Genomic DNA, 16282 nt, shown 5'->3' on the forward strand with positions numbered 1-16282 from the left:
TTTCCACCGACTAAAGCCCTGTACGCTGTAAACGCGAAAAATTGAATGAAGGAAAGTCTCAATGTACAACTCAGAACAATGGTGGATGTGGTTGGCTGGAGAGAGAAAAATACCAAAGTGGCCATATTTGATATCATTCGGACCTCGAAGAAGGTTGCACAATGGGGGGGGGGGGCGGGCTTCATGCAGTTCAGTTATTCGACCCTCCTACTCTAGACTCTCAAGATCCACCCTCAGAGCTTTTGTCATTTTTCGTTTTCCTGACGGTTTTCCAGTTCACTCCATGTCCCGCTCCATGATAGGTTCGACTTGAACGGGTTTGATTGGTCACAACAAGCTAGCGGGGGAAGCAAACAACGACTAAACCAGCCATGCATTTGCAACTGAATGAACCTGGTCATTATTTATAACATAGTAAGGCTTGTATGATGTCGTCTTCTGCTACAAGCCACTGAAGCCAGTCTTACAGCCGTGAGCTAACCCTATTAAAATAGCAAAAATCACAGACTTGGGGTGAGTAAAACCCGCAACCTTTATTGGCTACTTCTGATAAACTATATAAACCTTGGTGAACGCTTTGCGAAAAATAATCGATTTGTTTGAAAACAAATATAATAAGACATACGCGCAGCTTAGAGTAGTAATCAGTTACAAATTAGGCAATATTATGGCTTCGCTTCCATAGGAGTCAGTAGCCATAAAAATCACTGGTTCAGCATTCTAAACTGTTATGGTTGCAGCTATCCACGTTTCTAGGCACTGCTAAGATAAAGCATGGAGCGGTGTTAAATTTTGTTAACTGAAGCATCGAATATAGAAAGTTCCTTGAACTACGGTTCCCATTAAAAATGTGTTAACTTGGAACTTATCGCAATCGATTTTAAATCGCAGTGCGTATCTCAATCAAATTTCAATCGACACTATAACCTTAAAGGCAGTTCACTAAATAACACAATTTTTTTTTCCAGTGCATTCCCCAACTTTAGTCGGCACTTATTATACTCAGAGTTACATTTTTGTTAACAAACGTCAAAGAGTCCGTTTCATCGACAGACATCACCTATATCCTCTTTCAGTTTCTACAATAGTTTCTAAAAAAACTTACAAATTAATTCTACAGTTTAGCTACTTTTCGGTCGAGATTGTAAATTGTTCAATAACTGTCAAGAAATAAACCTAATTTTCCTTTATCCTTCCACTCGATATCTCCAAAGGTTTTCCTAGACTAGCAAAATCCTTGTGGAGCAAGCATCTTATCCTTGAGAGATTGCGTGACATGGCGTTCACGTCCTAAACCAGTGAGAACCCTGACAATCGGGATTCCAACGAATTAAACAAATCCAGCACCATTCAAAGCGACAGCGAGAACAAGTCATGTGGTTACATCCACCTTAAAGAAGACAAAAATGCAAATCAATAAACATTTTTGTTGGAATTACCAGCCGCTGGTTGAGGAATGAGTCCGCACCCCTCCCCGAACAGTTTGGAGAAAAACCGGATCCGAAAAAATGGCGAAAAACAAACCTTCCGGTTTGCCTTGGTCACAGAATTGCTTGGACACAAAAGGAATACACAGGTATTTTCCTAGATTTTCGCAATTGAATTACTCTTCAGCGGACAGTTTTAAACAAGCGCTCAAAATATAGGATACAATGCTGCTGGAATGCCTGGAGCGAAAGTTTTCCTAACTTCACATCGAGGGAAGAAAACCTCGCCGTTGTCCAGTTTGTTAAAAAATTCTGCCTTTTGCTGTAGTGTTGCATAAGTTTCCGTGCATGAGCACACGGAAGTGAGTGAGTGACGCGTTAACATGTTTTTCAGCTCGGTCTCCTAGTGAGACAAGCCGCTGAAGGCGTTGTTTTTTAGGTTTAGCGGATTGTTGGGAAGTGTTCCATTGGGTTAGGGCTCCTCTTTCCTTACCATTTTTCTCAGTGTTTGTCTTACATCCGGGACACTTCTTGCTGATCTGCTCAATCACTTGTCGCGCTTCAGCTTCCCAGCGTGCTCGTCTGGCGTTTTCTAAATTGACTTGGTAATTCTGAAAAGGAGTCCCATACAGTAAAAACCCGCGTGTAAGAACCTACTAATTAAGAACCTTTTTGGCAGAAATTTTGGATTTTAATACCCAAAAATATAAGAACCCGTTTACCCAGCAAAACCTGCATGGTTCTTATATGAAGAGTCATTCTGGATAATGAAACAATGTTGTAACAAAATATGTCTGCAACTATAAAATAAATGTTTTCTATACATTTGACACTTCCATAAAACATGTCACAATACAGTTTCCCCACTATATTTGTGGCTCCCAGTCATGTATTAAAGCAAGTTAAAAAAGTGTACTCCTGGGTATAAACTTCTAAACTGTATAATTAAGTACATTGTTTAGTGCACAGTGTATTGTACAGTATAGTATAGAAAATTAAGTCTGGCATTAAAGATATTTAAGAACCAATGAAGAACCTGTTTTGCCTAAGTTGTCAGTAAATACCCCAAAACATAAGAACCTATTTTGCCAGACATGAAAAAAACTAGGTTCTTACACACAGGTTTTTACTGTATTATTCTATTCATTTTTTATTCATTTTTTAGAAGGTGTTAAATTTATGCATTTAAAATCAGAATTAACAAGCCTTAGAAGTCATTTTAATACATAAACAAAACCGCACACCACAATTTTCAAGGATCACTCGTGAAACACTTAGTGCCACGTTTGTTTGTAGGCTGTTACGAGTTTCAGACTCGTTATATACTTACGCTAGCCCTAGCATTTGTTGTTGGGTTTGGGTTACTCTGATTGCACGAGTGACCTCGCTGAAAAGGCTCCTTGCACTCTCTACAGAACTCAAACTGAAAACGAAGAGCAAACAGAAACTGTATAGCATGCCTGCAAAAGACAGTTTCACCCAGTTCGATACGACTGTTATTTTATCCCTTCTCTTGAAACTGTGGTGAGAGAACAGCTTTCAATCAGTGAAGACAGTCTAATCTTATGAGTAATTACAGCTGTTGTTTACGCCCTAAGAGTTTGTAACAGGTGAAATTTCGTCTGAACATCGATTTTTGCCAAACAACTCGTGGAATTAATTTTCCCGTGTGTATATCTAGTTACCTGGCAATGCTCACACTTGATACGGCGCATGTTTGGTTCAGGCAAAAGGCCCATTCCGCAGCCACGCCCAGGACATAGCACGCCACCCATTTTCAAAACATACTCCTCCGTTCCGAACCTCTGGTAGCGGTCATACTGCAATTCAATTGATACACTCTACATTAAACGTTGCGTATTACTTACACTTCCAGTTCTACACGGCCCAGAAGAGCACAACTGTTGCCTTCGTAGCTGACGGTTTTGAACGGCGTAGCCGCGCGAGAGACTTACGACTTAATCGCTCAAAACTTCGCGCTAGCAAATCAGTATAAAAAAAAAAAAAAAAAAAAAAAGAATTAAAAAGCTGACGTTTCGGGCGTTAGCCCTTCGTCATTCGCTCTGAAGAAGGGCTAACGCTCGAAATGTCAGCTTTTTAACTCTTTACGGTGACCAATTTGCAATTTCAACCTAGTTGATACACAGGCGGCCCAAGCTCTCTTTGAGAACCACACAAGGAACACAATTTTCATATCGATTTATAAGGATTTGCATGGGATTTTCTACAAGATATCCATAGAGATAGTTAAAAGTGAAAATATTAAATAAAAATGGCTTACCTTATTCCATACGTGTGTTGCTTGCTCCTGGTGTCGTTATTTCACCGATTTCACTTGATTTAAGCGGTTTTTTTAAACCTGGTTTTCTCTTCTTTAATCCTGGTTTTTTAATCCTGGTTTTCTCTTCTTTTAGAAGAGAAATCCAGAATTAAAAAAAACCGCTTAAATCAAGTAAAATCGGTAAAATAACGACACCAGGAGCAAGCAACACACGTATGGAAAAAAAAGAGTCTGTTTACGAGCCAAGTGGCCGATCAGGCCGGCGCTTAACTCCGGTTTCCGTAGCATGAAGCGACTAGGAGTATTTCTACTCCCCCCTGGATGGGATGCTAGTCCATCGCAGGGTTACCCCCTGCATTAAATTCGCCGGTACCCATTTAAACACCTGGGCGAAGAGAAGCACTGTGAGAGTAGAGTGTCTTGCCTGAGAACACAACACAATGTCCCCGGCCGGGGCTCGAAACCAGACCACTCCTTCCAGAGTGGGATAGAATTACGGCTAGGACAAGCCGCATAGGGTTAACGTTTTGAAAGCAATATAAGAAATGTACTATACAATAAAATTCAAAGAATCCAGTTCCAGATTTCATGGACCTACAAACCTGATCATCTTGGAGCACCCGGAAATGATGAGCCTCCGGAATAAGCGCGCTGTCACAGCTGCCTGTGGGAGAAAAGCGATAAAATGAAAGTTGAACCCTGTTAAAAACAAACGCACAAAATTCATTTCTTAAGTCAACAGTAGCAACACAGTTAATCGCGCGACTTATTCTTTCCCAACTCTTGCAAATCCTAATATTAAGCGATAAAATTAGGACTGTAAGAGATTTACAATAATTATCCGCAAAGAGATTAAAATTACGAATTTTTCCTGGAAGCTCGCGATTTGCATGTGGAAACGCTCCCAACAACAACAACAAAAAAAAACATATACACAAAGCGCCAGTGGATATCCTCCGTTCAAAACATTCGTGAATATGCGGTAAAGTGCATATGCTTTAAAAATAAATAAAAAGAGCTTGAACAACCAATTACTTCAAAACTTTCTTTCTGTCTGGTTTTCCCCATTTTTTTAATTTCAAAATATCGTGAATGATCGAGTGCCAAACTGCGAAAAATAAAGCGCGACTTAAATCTGATACCCCTTCATAATCTCTTTTCTGAAATCAAGAAAAGCCGTCTTAAATTCCCTTCAAAGAGAAAATTGTCTTCACGTATGCATGAGATGCATCGCAAGACTGATTAATCAAGCGAACAATCGAATCACGTCTCGGATCTCGTCTACGTCACATTTCGAACAAAGGATTATTGTCTACGCATCTGACACTGGGGTGGCTTGAATTAAATTTGAGTCGGGCTGTAGAGCTTCAACCGTTTCTCCACGAGAGGAGATAAAAAAGGACGGAATATACGACTCACGAGCTAGTGACATATTTTGTACATTGAGAGCTTAAAGCACTAAGAGGAATGGAAGGAAAAAGTTTGATTTTTTCATCAAATGAAGTTTCAGCGTAGTGAGAAAGCCAAATATGGAAAGATTGCTTGATCAAGCGCTTCAAGACTAGCGAGTTTCGATTCGAGTTTCGATTTGAACATTTCAAGAATTGATCTCAAACGAGCACAAGCAGGAAACTTACACTGGCAGTAGAAGCATACACAGAACTTCAAAATTGTTCGAATAACAGTTGGTAAGTATTTTCAATTTTACAGTTGCGATTTAAGAAAGCCCTGTGGAAAGCGATTTAGCATTCTAAACACGTTTGAATCCGTCATTAGCATTGCGTCGATCTCGGCTCGAGCGAGTTGCACATTTTATGATTGTCTTAACACTGTGTTCGTTGTTTATATCGTTGTATTCAGTTCAAGAATATAATTCTTTGATTCTACTTAAAAATTCGACAATTGAGGCAAAGGTTAGGATGAACATGGAGTGAAATTACATTGAAACGTTGCGATTCAATATAAGAGACGTAGGTATATTCTAAGCTACTTCGATCAAAATCAAGTTGTTTCAAATTACAATTCATTACGGCATCACGATGGCTTATCGTCAAGCTTTGAAACGCCAACCCAATCTAAAGCACATTCGTGTGTTTCTCAATCTGTGCTTTCATTTCAAGGAATTAGTTCTTGTTTTATGACAGGAGGCGGTTGTCTAAAATTTCAATTGTTGTTCTTTTGTAGACATACACTTAAGCTGTCGGTATATCTCAAAGGGGTCGCTAGGTTCGAAACGTTTGTTTCGTTTGAACCGCGAATTTCTTTCACGCTTACCGTAGATTTACCTCAAAGAATAAACTTATTCTGGGATAATTTCTGGTAAGATAAATTAAGTAGATTTTACAATTTCAAGACGACAGATTACATATAATTAGCACTCGAATATTCTCGTAAATAATATTACAACTGGAGTCTACTTAGGGTCAAAAGACCTAACACTGCGAAGAAACCCCTCAACAACTATTTCATCAGGATTAACTTTAGTCTTGGTTGTTTTTTTAACAAGGTACTCTAGTATGTTTGTTTGGCTCTATTCTAGCATTTCCTAGATTTGAAAATTCCCTTTCTAACTTTTAAAGCTAGACATAGCGGAACAGCTACTCATTGGAAAGTAAAATTATAGCCTAAGGTCGAACAATGGACTTCTCCAGGAGAGCCAACCAGTGTAAATAAAGTAACACTCGGTGACCGCGCTTTGTCGGCCGCAGTATTGAAGATGTAGGACAGCTTGCCTTCCAATATTCGCAATGAGATAAATTCTGATAGTTTTTGATAGACTTTGATTACGACACATCTTTGTTAACTACCTTTAATCAGATCCAAATGGATATTATTAAAACTTTGATTAATTTCTTTATTTTAATTATTTTGAAGTCCAATTTTAAACGCCTTTCAAAATTAGATTTCATTAGATTCGTGCAAAGATTTCTAAAAGATTAATGAAGTATAAGTTTTACTACTTTTAACAGATTTTTGTTTATATGCATTTGAATTAAAATGTTACATTTTATCATATATGTTAATTTACGCTTTTATTACCCTTAATTATCAATATTATTATTATTATTATTATCATTATTATTATTATTATCATTATTATTATTATTATCATTATTATTATTATTATTATTAATATTAGTGTTATTATTCCCAACTTACGTTGTGTCCTCTGGCTTAAAGCAATGATATAATAATGCATAAATGTGCGTGTATTCAAGCGCTTGTAATGGTAAAGTACAGACACGCTTTATACTGCTTTTTTTTTCGTTCTTTTCAATCAGTTCTTGAAGTCCACATGTGAAAATTTTGGACTCACACAGAACCTACACGGAGATTTGAGATTGGACTGAACCCCTACTTTAAACACAGGGCACCTGAGGAGTGCCTGAGTAATTGGAAAGCTTTATAAAAAAAAATAGCACAAAAACTAACCTCACCCTCCCTTCCCCCTTTAAACTCTCAACAGATATCACGCGTGTAAGCGATGTCACAACACCCTACAACGGTTTCCATGGCTACAGTGTCCAACTCAAACACGATGACAGTGGGGGAGGGTGTAAAAACTACCACAATAGAAGTCATTCTTCCCGGTCAACAGGTGAAGGGCCAGGAGGGGAATGGCGAAGAAGCCCTGGGAACTATTAATTCTTCCCGTTGGACAGATCCAGAAACCATGGCCCTGCTAAGCCTTTGGAGGGCAAACTATAGAATTATCAAGGGCAAGAAACGAAATTACGAAGAATGGAACATGATTGCCAAGGAATTCAACAGGCGAGTAGCGCATTGCTCGCTGGGGCCCAGAACAGGGAATCAATGCAAGGTGCGGATAAAGAACCTGCTCGCGGAATACAAACGAACAAAGGACCAATTACCTCATTCATTTCCCTACCACGACCAAGTAAAAGAGATTCTTAACAATAAAAGCGATCTATTTCGCGAAGAAGAGGTGGTACGCATCAACATACCGGCCGAGCACACCATTGCCAATGGCGTCGTTGCTTCTCAAACTGTTGTTACTCCTTCTCCCACATTAACCTTTCCCAGTGCGATTCCTTCGGACACGTTTACAAGCAGACATTTGCGTCCCATCAAACCGGCCCCACCACCCACGCCACTGAATGCACCAATAGCAGCTAGCCAAGCAGACCAATACCCCATCCCCGTACAAGTATACTCCACAGCTATTTCTCAGCCTTCTCCAGCGACGGCAGTCAGCATGGAACTTCTGCATGCACCAAAGAGTTTTGCGAGCGAAGACGAATCATCAGAGGACGAGAGCTACTCCGAAGAAATGACAGCTCGGGGCTCAAAAAGACCTCTCATCGCCCCCACCGAACCACTTCCTCGGAAAAAACCGAGGAAGAATCCAAAACCGCTCAAAACACCTCAGAGCCGTCGGGAAGATCTTAGCATGATCGCCATCTTACGGGAGTTTTTAGAGGACAGCCGCAAAAGGGAGGAGGACTTATTGAAAAGAATTCTACAGCAACAACTTGAAGCTGAGAGCCGATATCAACAATTTACCCTAGATGTTCTGAAGGAAATCGGCAAAATGTTCAAAAAGGAATGATACTATAACCTTAAGGTTAAAAGCAAAACTATGTTAAGACATTGTTTGAGATCGATTTAAAGCAAAAACCCAATCATGTAGTGAAATAGTTTGAAAATGTGTAAGCGTTTGTACTTTGTTATTTTCTTAATTGGTAAAACCAGGTTATCAGCTTGTGATAAAACCCAACTAACCTGATACACCCCTTATACACAGTTTCTTTAGGAGACTTACCCTCTTTATTCACGTAGTGAGAGTTTAGTTGTGTTCCATTGTGTTCCATTGTGTTGAAGAGAACAAAATTAACCTGGAGAAACCTGGCTTTCTCTTTTAATTTCCCTGGAAAAACCTACGAACAGAGCCGGGGCTCTGCTTGCAGGGCACCCCGAAAGAAACGTGCTAAAATAATTGCGTTCAACCTACAACGTTCAACAGCATTTCCTAGTTTTACTTCCTATTTCTTTCTTCAATTTCCTTAAGGAAAGCGCGTTTGAACCTGAATTTAAAAGTCCTCGTTGGAGCCACAGCTATGAGTATGAGCTCCCCTCACCTCTTCAACAAGGGAACAAGTGACATTCACTCAAAGTTTTGAACGATTACTAAATGTTTTTTCATATTTTGGTCTCACCTGAACTTCCCGGGCACGGCAGGGTATAGCCGTAGGTCTCGCTATGTACAAACTGCCTGTCATTCAGTTTTGTTGTAGAGTAGATTGCAAAGCACTCCAAACATACAGCGTGTCCATCGGCGCAAGGGAAAACCAAAACAGGATCCCTGCAACACGATTGAATTTGTGACCAAATGAACAATCGCCTCCCTTTGGCATGAAAATCAGTGGTCAGGATTTTGTCGGCAGACATTATCTGTGTCTGTTCCTCGATGCTCACCGTTTTGCGAGTGAGCCCTCAAGGAACAGATAAAATCCAAGTTCAAATTTATGAGATTATTTGAGAGGCAAATGGCAGCTAGGCGGTTATCGTGATCCTTCAAATGCTTTGCAGCTCGCGAGACAAAATGTTTGCAAACTCAGCCGGCAAAACAAGCGCAATTTGTTTTTTCCTTTTTCAGTCAAACGGAGGCAAGAGCGAGACGAGCTCAAAATGCGAGACGAGCGCGAAGTGAGTCACGCACGAGGGGAAGAAAAACTAACTTATTCTTTCGCGCTCCTCCTCGCGCGTGACTGGTGCTTCGCGCTCGCCAAGCGTTTGTTCCCGATCGCCTATAAGACAGCAAAAATTCCGGCGGTTCTGTTGGCTAAAAACAGCTTAGCCTCCCACCTTGAATTACTATTTTAAAAACGAGTGCGAGGGTTTCATCAGGGTTTTCAAACACGAGAAAATGGATGAAAGAAAATGAAAATATTCACGAATTTTTCACGTGTTATCGGAAAGTCTGTTGTTGCTATTCAAATCAAGAAATGAATTCGCTAGAGTTTGATGCTTTATCAAACTCAAGGGTTTGATATTATGTGAACCTCATGGATAGCCCGTCATTCCAGTGTTTCACCGGGGTTTCAAACCACATGCACGTGACGAAATTGGCGTGTCGAAGTTGGATGATCATCTTATGAATAAGTCATGAATATGGGAATTAAATTTCAAATGATGACTTTCATCGTATTGTACCTAACGTTTGAATACTGGGAACTATCACTTGGAAAAAATAGTTTATTTGTCGCCTATCGATATTAGATAACTTGCGGTTAAACTAGGTTTGCATTTGCTGTAGCTCAGCCAGCAAGTTAGATACCCAAGGCTCTCATCAGTCAGTGATAAAAAAAAAAAACTTGATGACGTGACTTACCTGTTATCAGCACAGGCCAAACAAGGAATGTCTCTGGTGTTTGACCGAATCAAAGTTAGTGCTACACATCTGTCTCCCTCGGCAGCAGTATGTTGTGCACACTTAAAGTAAAACTCCTAAAAACAGGTAACCAAAAGCCGATTGTTGGCGACGTCAGAATTGCAAATCACAAATCATAATCCATCAATTATTTTTGCACGAACGCGATAAGTTTAGATGTATCACGCGACCAAATACAGTCGAATCTGTCGTTTGTGAAAGCCCCGAAATTTTTTCACCTTTATTTCACGATCACCTCTATTAATATTTAGTTAGTACCAACAGCCTGGTTGTATTGTCTTCCACCTGTATTGTACGGTCACTTCAAGCAGAACCATTCAGATAAAAGTTAAGGATAATGTGATACCATTTGTAATTAAATAAATTACATTTGACCTGTAGATTGAAAATTAAATTAAGCCGTGATCCTCGCAGGTGAGCTTCTCTTTAAGTAATTGCAAAAGAGAAGCCTGAAAAATTCAGGCTTTGATGGAATCCTGCAGATTGTACTGACTTCTCAAATAATGATTCTAATTATCAGAGTCTGTGCTATCCTAACAAGAGTAAGTAGTAGAGCTCTTTCTTATACCGCTATACTCCCTTCACAGCCTGATTTTTTACACGATCCTCTGATTCTTCCTGATCTCATAACATCTTCCCAACTACTTGGATCCTGTCAGGAAAATTAAGATGTAAATCATTAAATCAACGGCAATTTCCAGTAGCAGAACCAGACCTTGAGCTAGGGAGGAGGAGGGGGGGGGGGCATTTTTGTTTGTGTGAATTCACCTGCTGTCTTTTTTCCCTCTGCATTTATTTCTTTAACCAAAATAAGGGGGGCAACCAAAATAAGGGGGGCCTGGACCCCCTGCCCCTCTCCTAGAACCACCTCTGCTTTCTAATGACTACACTGAACTCACTAAAGCCTTTACTATTTTAACACTGATCTGAATAACACAATCACTGTGACTATTTGTTACCCGCAGTCTATTCAAGTACAGTCACTCTGCAGACATCATATTAACTCTTTGATGCCTGAGAGTGACCAGCATCTAATTTCTCCTTACAATATCACCACTGAATCATACATGAAGGTCACAAGAATTGAGAAAATGATCATCAACTAAAGAAGCTCTTAATTGTTAAACAAACTCTCCTTGTCAGTGCCTTTGGAAATGTTTTGAGAACAGCATGGAGAATACGCACACCACTGGAGCTTATCCCAGTTTTTGTAGCATGAAGAGGCAAAGAGTACTGCTACGTACCCCCCCCCCCCTGGATGGAATGCCAATCCATTACAGGTTACCCTAACCCCCCTCCCCACAGGTTTACCTGACAGTTGACTGCTATCACTCAATTTACATTCCTGGGAGGAGAGGGGCACTTTGAGAAAAAATTGACATGTGGCTCCCAAAGATTAGGTGAAGAATAATTTTAGCAATTACCATAAAACTTGTCTTTCAGACAGTAATACCATCAAAAACAGTGAGAGAATATCATGTCATTCAATTCAAACCTCATTTTTTGTAAAAACCTTTTGAGAGTATATTTCTTTTGTAAATCGTTACTTCCTATTATTACTTTGCATCAACATCAACTAATAATTGAAAATTAAATGCTTAGAATAATTTACCTGCTGAAGAACAATTGCCCCTTCTTTGCACAGAGAGCAACAAACCCTCAACTTTCCTGGAGTAACCTCTTTACAAGTCTTGCAGTAAACAAAATACTGGGTCTGCCGCTGGGAAGGTGCTTTAAGATAAAAAACAGGAATTTGAAGGGAGGGAAGATAAGTGAATAGCAAATTTGCTTTGACAAAGGGTTTTGGTGCTAGAAACATTATACTTAGAAACACTTTACAGTGACCAATTCAGGTTATCACTCAGTTGATAAAACCAAATAACCAGTCTCAACCATTCCCCTCATTAATCCATTTCATTCCCCCAAAATATATCATAATGGCAGTTTTTACTGACATTTCTACATACCTCCATCTGTTGAAGTCGCTGCTCTCTCTTCATCTTCACCCACAGTGGAAAGTTTAACTTTGGCCAATGGCATTATTTTGCCAGGTCTACTAGGTCTCGCCGACCAGCGGCCACCTCGGATAGCATGAATAACACTTTGGTGAGGAATCTCTGCATCCTAGTTCAAGTTGATTCAACACATGATAAATAAATATTTATTATGACATTTATTATTTAATCTATGGAATAGAATAGCATTACACAACCAAGCAAAACATATATCTTATTAACCATGCGCGAGGGCTGTACTGGGAGAATATCAGCACGAGGTCTTGACAGTACGGACCTTGCTGCGCTCGGTCTGTACAAAAAAGACCGAGGGCCGATATTCTTCCAGTACGGTCCTGAGCAAGCTTGGTTAATAAGAGATTTATTATACGACTGAAGTTCAAAGGGACACAAGTGCAGTATCATTCGGGACCATTTGGGACAGTGCCCGGTCCAATATTGAGAGAATATTGACCGGCAATAGAGCATTATGATTGGTTGATTTTAGTTACTGGCCCTCTGACTGCCCGAGTCGTGTAATAAAATATGTTATTGACCCTTTTCAGAGAAATTTTGTTACAAATTGATTTCAGTCATACCAGACACTGATTACAGAAAGTTTTGCAACTGCAACAGCAAACTATGCAAAAGAAATTTTGGGAAATTTGAGCCGGTGCATGAGTGAAATGGTTTGATGTTAGATGAACCTCCCAACAAAGGGCGCATTGAAAATAAAAATAAATAATAAAAAAATAAATATGTTAATTGAAGCTCCCCATGGGGGCTTTTCAGCCACAATGTAGCCTAACTAGGTGCTGGAAGATCCCCACTGCTGGTAGGAGGCAGACTAGTGGGCTATTTACAGAGTGCAGCCAAGGAGTTGAACTAGGGGCAACCCGAGAACAAATCCAGTGAATGGCAGGGCAGAGGACTTGAACACGGGACGCCGCATTACAAGTCCAGCACCCTAGCCACTCAGCCATGCCACCTCCATATATGTGAAAATAACACAGTGACACTTCCAGTTTTTCCTTAAAGAACCTCTCTACATAAAAAACATCCATAGTAACATTTGATCATATAAACTTCAGGCTCCGGTTGTTCAAAGGGTGGATAACGCTATCCAACAGATAAATGGCTATCCAGCGGATGAGCGTTACCAAAACGTACTACGCTATCCACCGGATAGAGATTTATCCAGTGTATAGCATTATCCATCCTTCGAACAACCGGAGCCAGGTAAACAACTATTTTAAAAAAAGCAAAGTCAAAATCAAAGTTAAATGCAAGGTACTCTGCATCTGCAGGCCCACCCCTTACACACTATGGCCTTTGTTTTGCAGTTTCCTTTGAACCTTTTTCCTTCACTGAAATATCCTACCCATAATAAAGCCAAACCCGATATTGATTAAACTAATTGTATAGAAATTCCAAATGAAGCAGTTCCTTTGTGCTAACGATGTTGACAGATGTTAGATGTACACCACTAATAAAATGACATAGATCATATAAGCGATTTGTGTTTCTTTAATGAAAATACCAGCAGATTTCGTAGAGTAAACACTGATGCATACCTTCAGTTGAAGATCATCTTTCAGTTCTCGCCCTGCAAAAATTATTCGCAACTCTGAAGCTTCAACTCCTTGACTGGTAGCTATCTCTTGTTTAAGCCTCAACACTGTCCATTGTAGGTCAATAGTGACTGGTATGTTGGTGTTGGAGTTAAATCGCACAAAGATAGTGAACCTCTCTCGTCTCCTTGCTGTTGCCATTCTATTGTCAATATGCCAATCTGTAGGAAACTTTGAAGAGACCAGGAAATAACCATTATTCTAATTCTAATGGCGTTAAACTTAACTTAACATAATCAACCACTACCCACAAATAGCATAGCTAGTCTCGGCGGGCAGTGTGTGGACACTAAAACATCTTACATAGATTTCGGTTCAACAAAAGATATACAAGAAGCAGAAATTAAATATGAAATCATTAATTTAAAAGCAGAAATGACAGTATGAGATAAAAATACAGAAACAGAAACACATGACAATAAACAGAAGAATACATAACTTATACACTACTATTAACTGGATTTAACTTTTGACACATCATTGATTATTCATTCTACGTCAACATAACTATCTTGAATTTGAAGATTTTGAAATAATATTGTTGTTAGCTTTTTCTTGAAAATATCTTTTGGAAGATTCCTTACGTTTCCTGGGATGCTATTCCAAATTTTACAACCAATCCTTGAGAATGAGTTTTTATGTTGATTTAGCCTGGACTAGTTTATTTAATAGTTACCGGCAGATGAAGATCGGGTATTATGATGAAGATAGGGTATTATGTGAGTTAGTTTACACAAGAAAAATAATGTCAAGCTAGCAATGAAGTGTGCACATAGTAAACCCTTGTCTAAACCAAGAAATTATTTCATTATTTCAGCACTTAGCGTTAAAACAATATCATCTCTGTTCGAGTGAACACATAGAATTCTATAGTAGAAAATAAGATTATACATTACGTCTGCATCACCTCCGAGTGCATAACGATTAATTTAATCGTGCATCATACGTTTGACATTAATTGACTGAAAGATCTAAGACCTCAGCGTGGGAACTTTGAAAAATTTACGTTTTTTACTGTATATTATCATAACGACACTAAACTGGTAGTGATTCAAAGTAACTTTGTAATTTAGGAGCCTACAATAATTACCTTCAACCAGGAAATAGTCATGAAAGAGAACGAAAATTAAAGAAATTTTCGATAGCAAGGTTTTTTAATTGAGGCATTTTTCAAACAATCACCGAATGGTTAGAAATTATACGATTTTTGATCACAATTATTCGATGTTTTTGCTCAAATTCCTCGAGTCAATCCTAGACTAAAAGGAGCAAAAGCCCGATTCATGAAGTATAATTTCGAAAAAATACTATCAGCGCGTATTGTTACAGCATTAATTACACACACGTGTCATCTTGATTACCTAATATCGCTGAAAATGCTCCAAACCACAGTAAAATACACAGCTACTTGGAACGCTTCAACTTAGTTTCACTTCCAGGTTTGTTTGTCACAGGGGAGGGGAGGGTCATCACTTCCTCTCCCTAGTCGACTGACAGCGCGCACACTTTGTCCGCACCAAAAAATTAGAAAAGGAAAAAAAGTGTAAAGCTGTAAGCTATGGTTAGCCAAATGTTGCAAAATTCAACAACTTGCATATTTATATTCAACAACTTATATTTATGCTCAACAAAATATATTTTTATTCAACAGTTTACAATTATATTCAACATTTTATATTTATGTTCAACAACACGCATTTCTTTTCATATTCAACCAAAATTATTTTCATTCAACAACGATATTTATTCAACTGCAATAGCTATTTATTTTACTCAAAAAAATTTATTTAATTGTTCAACTTCAGTCCAAACTTTTTACTCAACAAAAACAATCATTCAACTTCTACCATGCATAGTTATTTAATGACATACCTTCTATTATGACTAAGCGTTCGAAAGTTCCCGAACATTCAAAATATCGTCACTCAACAAAATTCCCCGCCCCTACCCCCGAACTACCCCCAAACATGAAACCCATTCCCTTCCAATACGAAGATTATGGACTGGAACCCGATCATTCAATTTGCGCCAAAAATCAAAATAGCAGCCACAACACTGGACGAAGATTCATTCTCCAATTGCTTTGAGGATGTTATAAGCTTGTTTGTGAAGAGGGAGAAGACAGTATTTCCCGACCATTTATAGAGAGGGTGATCAATTGCTTAGAATCAGCGGCAAAATTTGTCGAAAACGTGTTACTGATTGTAAACGAGTGCAAAGGAGAGTTGACTGAGGTTGCTGGAAATTTAAGGGTTTTGTTCCACAGTTGGTGCCGAAAATTGACAGAACTGGGGTTAAGGAATACTCCAAACTGTACTCACTTAGCAGAATATCTGGTACTCAATTTGGTCACTTAATTCATCTGGATATTTGAGATACTCTCTAACTATCGCTGGTGTCAGCTCAACAGGTTTAAAGGTGAACACACTCTCAAACAAATGTGGGTGCTTTGACATCTCATCAAGAACACCAAGGGTAATCAATCCTTTTCTCAACTGATCCAAAGCCATTTTACGTTTTGAAATGACCTCGTACAT

The 16282-nt window shown here is 39.1% G+C and overlaps 2 protein-coding genes across 4 annotated transcripts; one reads left to right on the top strand and one right to left on the bottom strand.

Moving 5' to 3' along the window:
* Positions 1–513: 513 nt before the first annotated feature.
* LOC111322954 (E3 ubiquitin-protein ligase parkin) lies at positions 514–15247 on the bottom strand. 3 transcript variants are annotated; one of them, XM_022926209.2, is made up of 12 exons: positions 15107–15247; positions 13689–13916; positions 12088–12244; positions 11733–11851; positions 10689–10772; positions 10061–10176; positions 8886–9031; positions 4311–4372; positions 3113–3247; positions 2758–2850; positions 1921–2038; positions 514–1390 (listed from the first exon to the last, which is right to left on the bottom strand). In XM_022926209.2, exons 2-12 carry the CDS (start codon positions 13884–13886, stop codon positions 1284–1286), a joined length of 1335 nt encoding a protein of 444 aa, XP_022781944.2. In that variant the 5' UTR covers positions 13887–13916; positions 15107–15247; the 3' UTR covers positions 514–1283. The 3 variants fall into 3 exon arrangements, with proteins under 3 accessions (XP_022781944.2, XP_088587430.1, XP_022781936.2); XM_088731304.1 differs by lacking the exon at positions 15107–15247 and adding an exon at positions 14836–14886; XM_022926201.2 differs by lacking the exon at positions 15107–15247 and adding an exon at positions 14836–14851 and having other exon boundaries at positions 13689–13906.
* Positions 5022–8573, top strand: LOC111322970 (uncharacterized). The gene is made up of 2 exons (XM_022926221.2): positions 5022–5396; positions 7175–8573. The coding sequence occupies exon 2, from the start codon at positions 7193–7195 to the stop codon at positions 8276–8278; it is 1086 nt and encodes a 361-aa protein (XP_022781956.2). The 5' UTR covers positions 5022–5396; positions 7175–7192; the 3' UTR covers positions 8279–8573.
* Positions 15248–16282: the final 1035 nt, after the last annotated feature.

The sequence above is a fragment of the Stylophora pistillata genome, chromosome 8, assembly GCF_964205215.1.
Source record: "Stylophora pistillata chromosome 8, jaStyPist1.2, whole genome shotgun sequence".
In the NCBI taxonomy this organism is placed as follows: Eukaryota; Metazoa; Cnidaria; class Anthozoa; order Scleractinia; family Pocilloporidae; genus Stylophora; species Stylophora pistillata.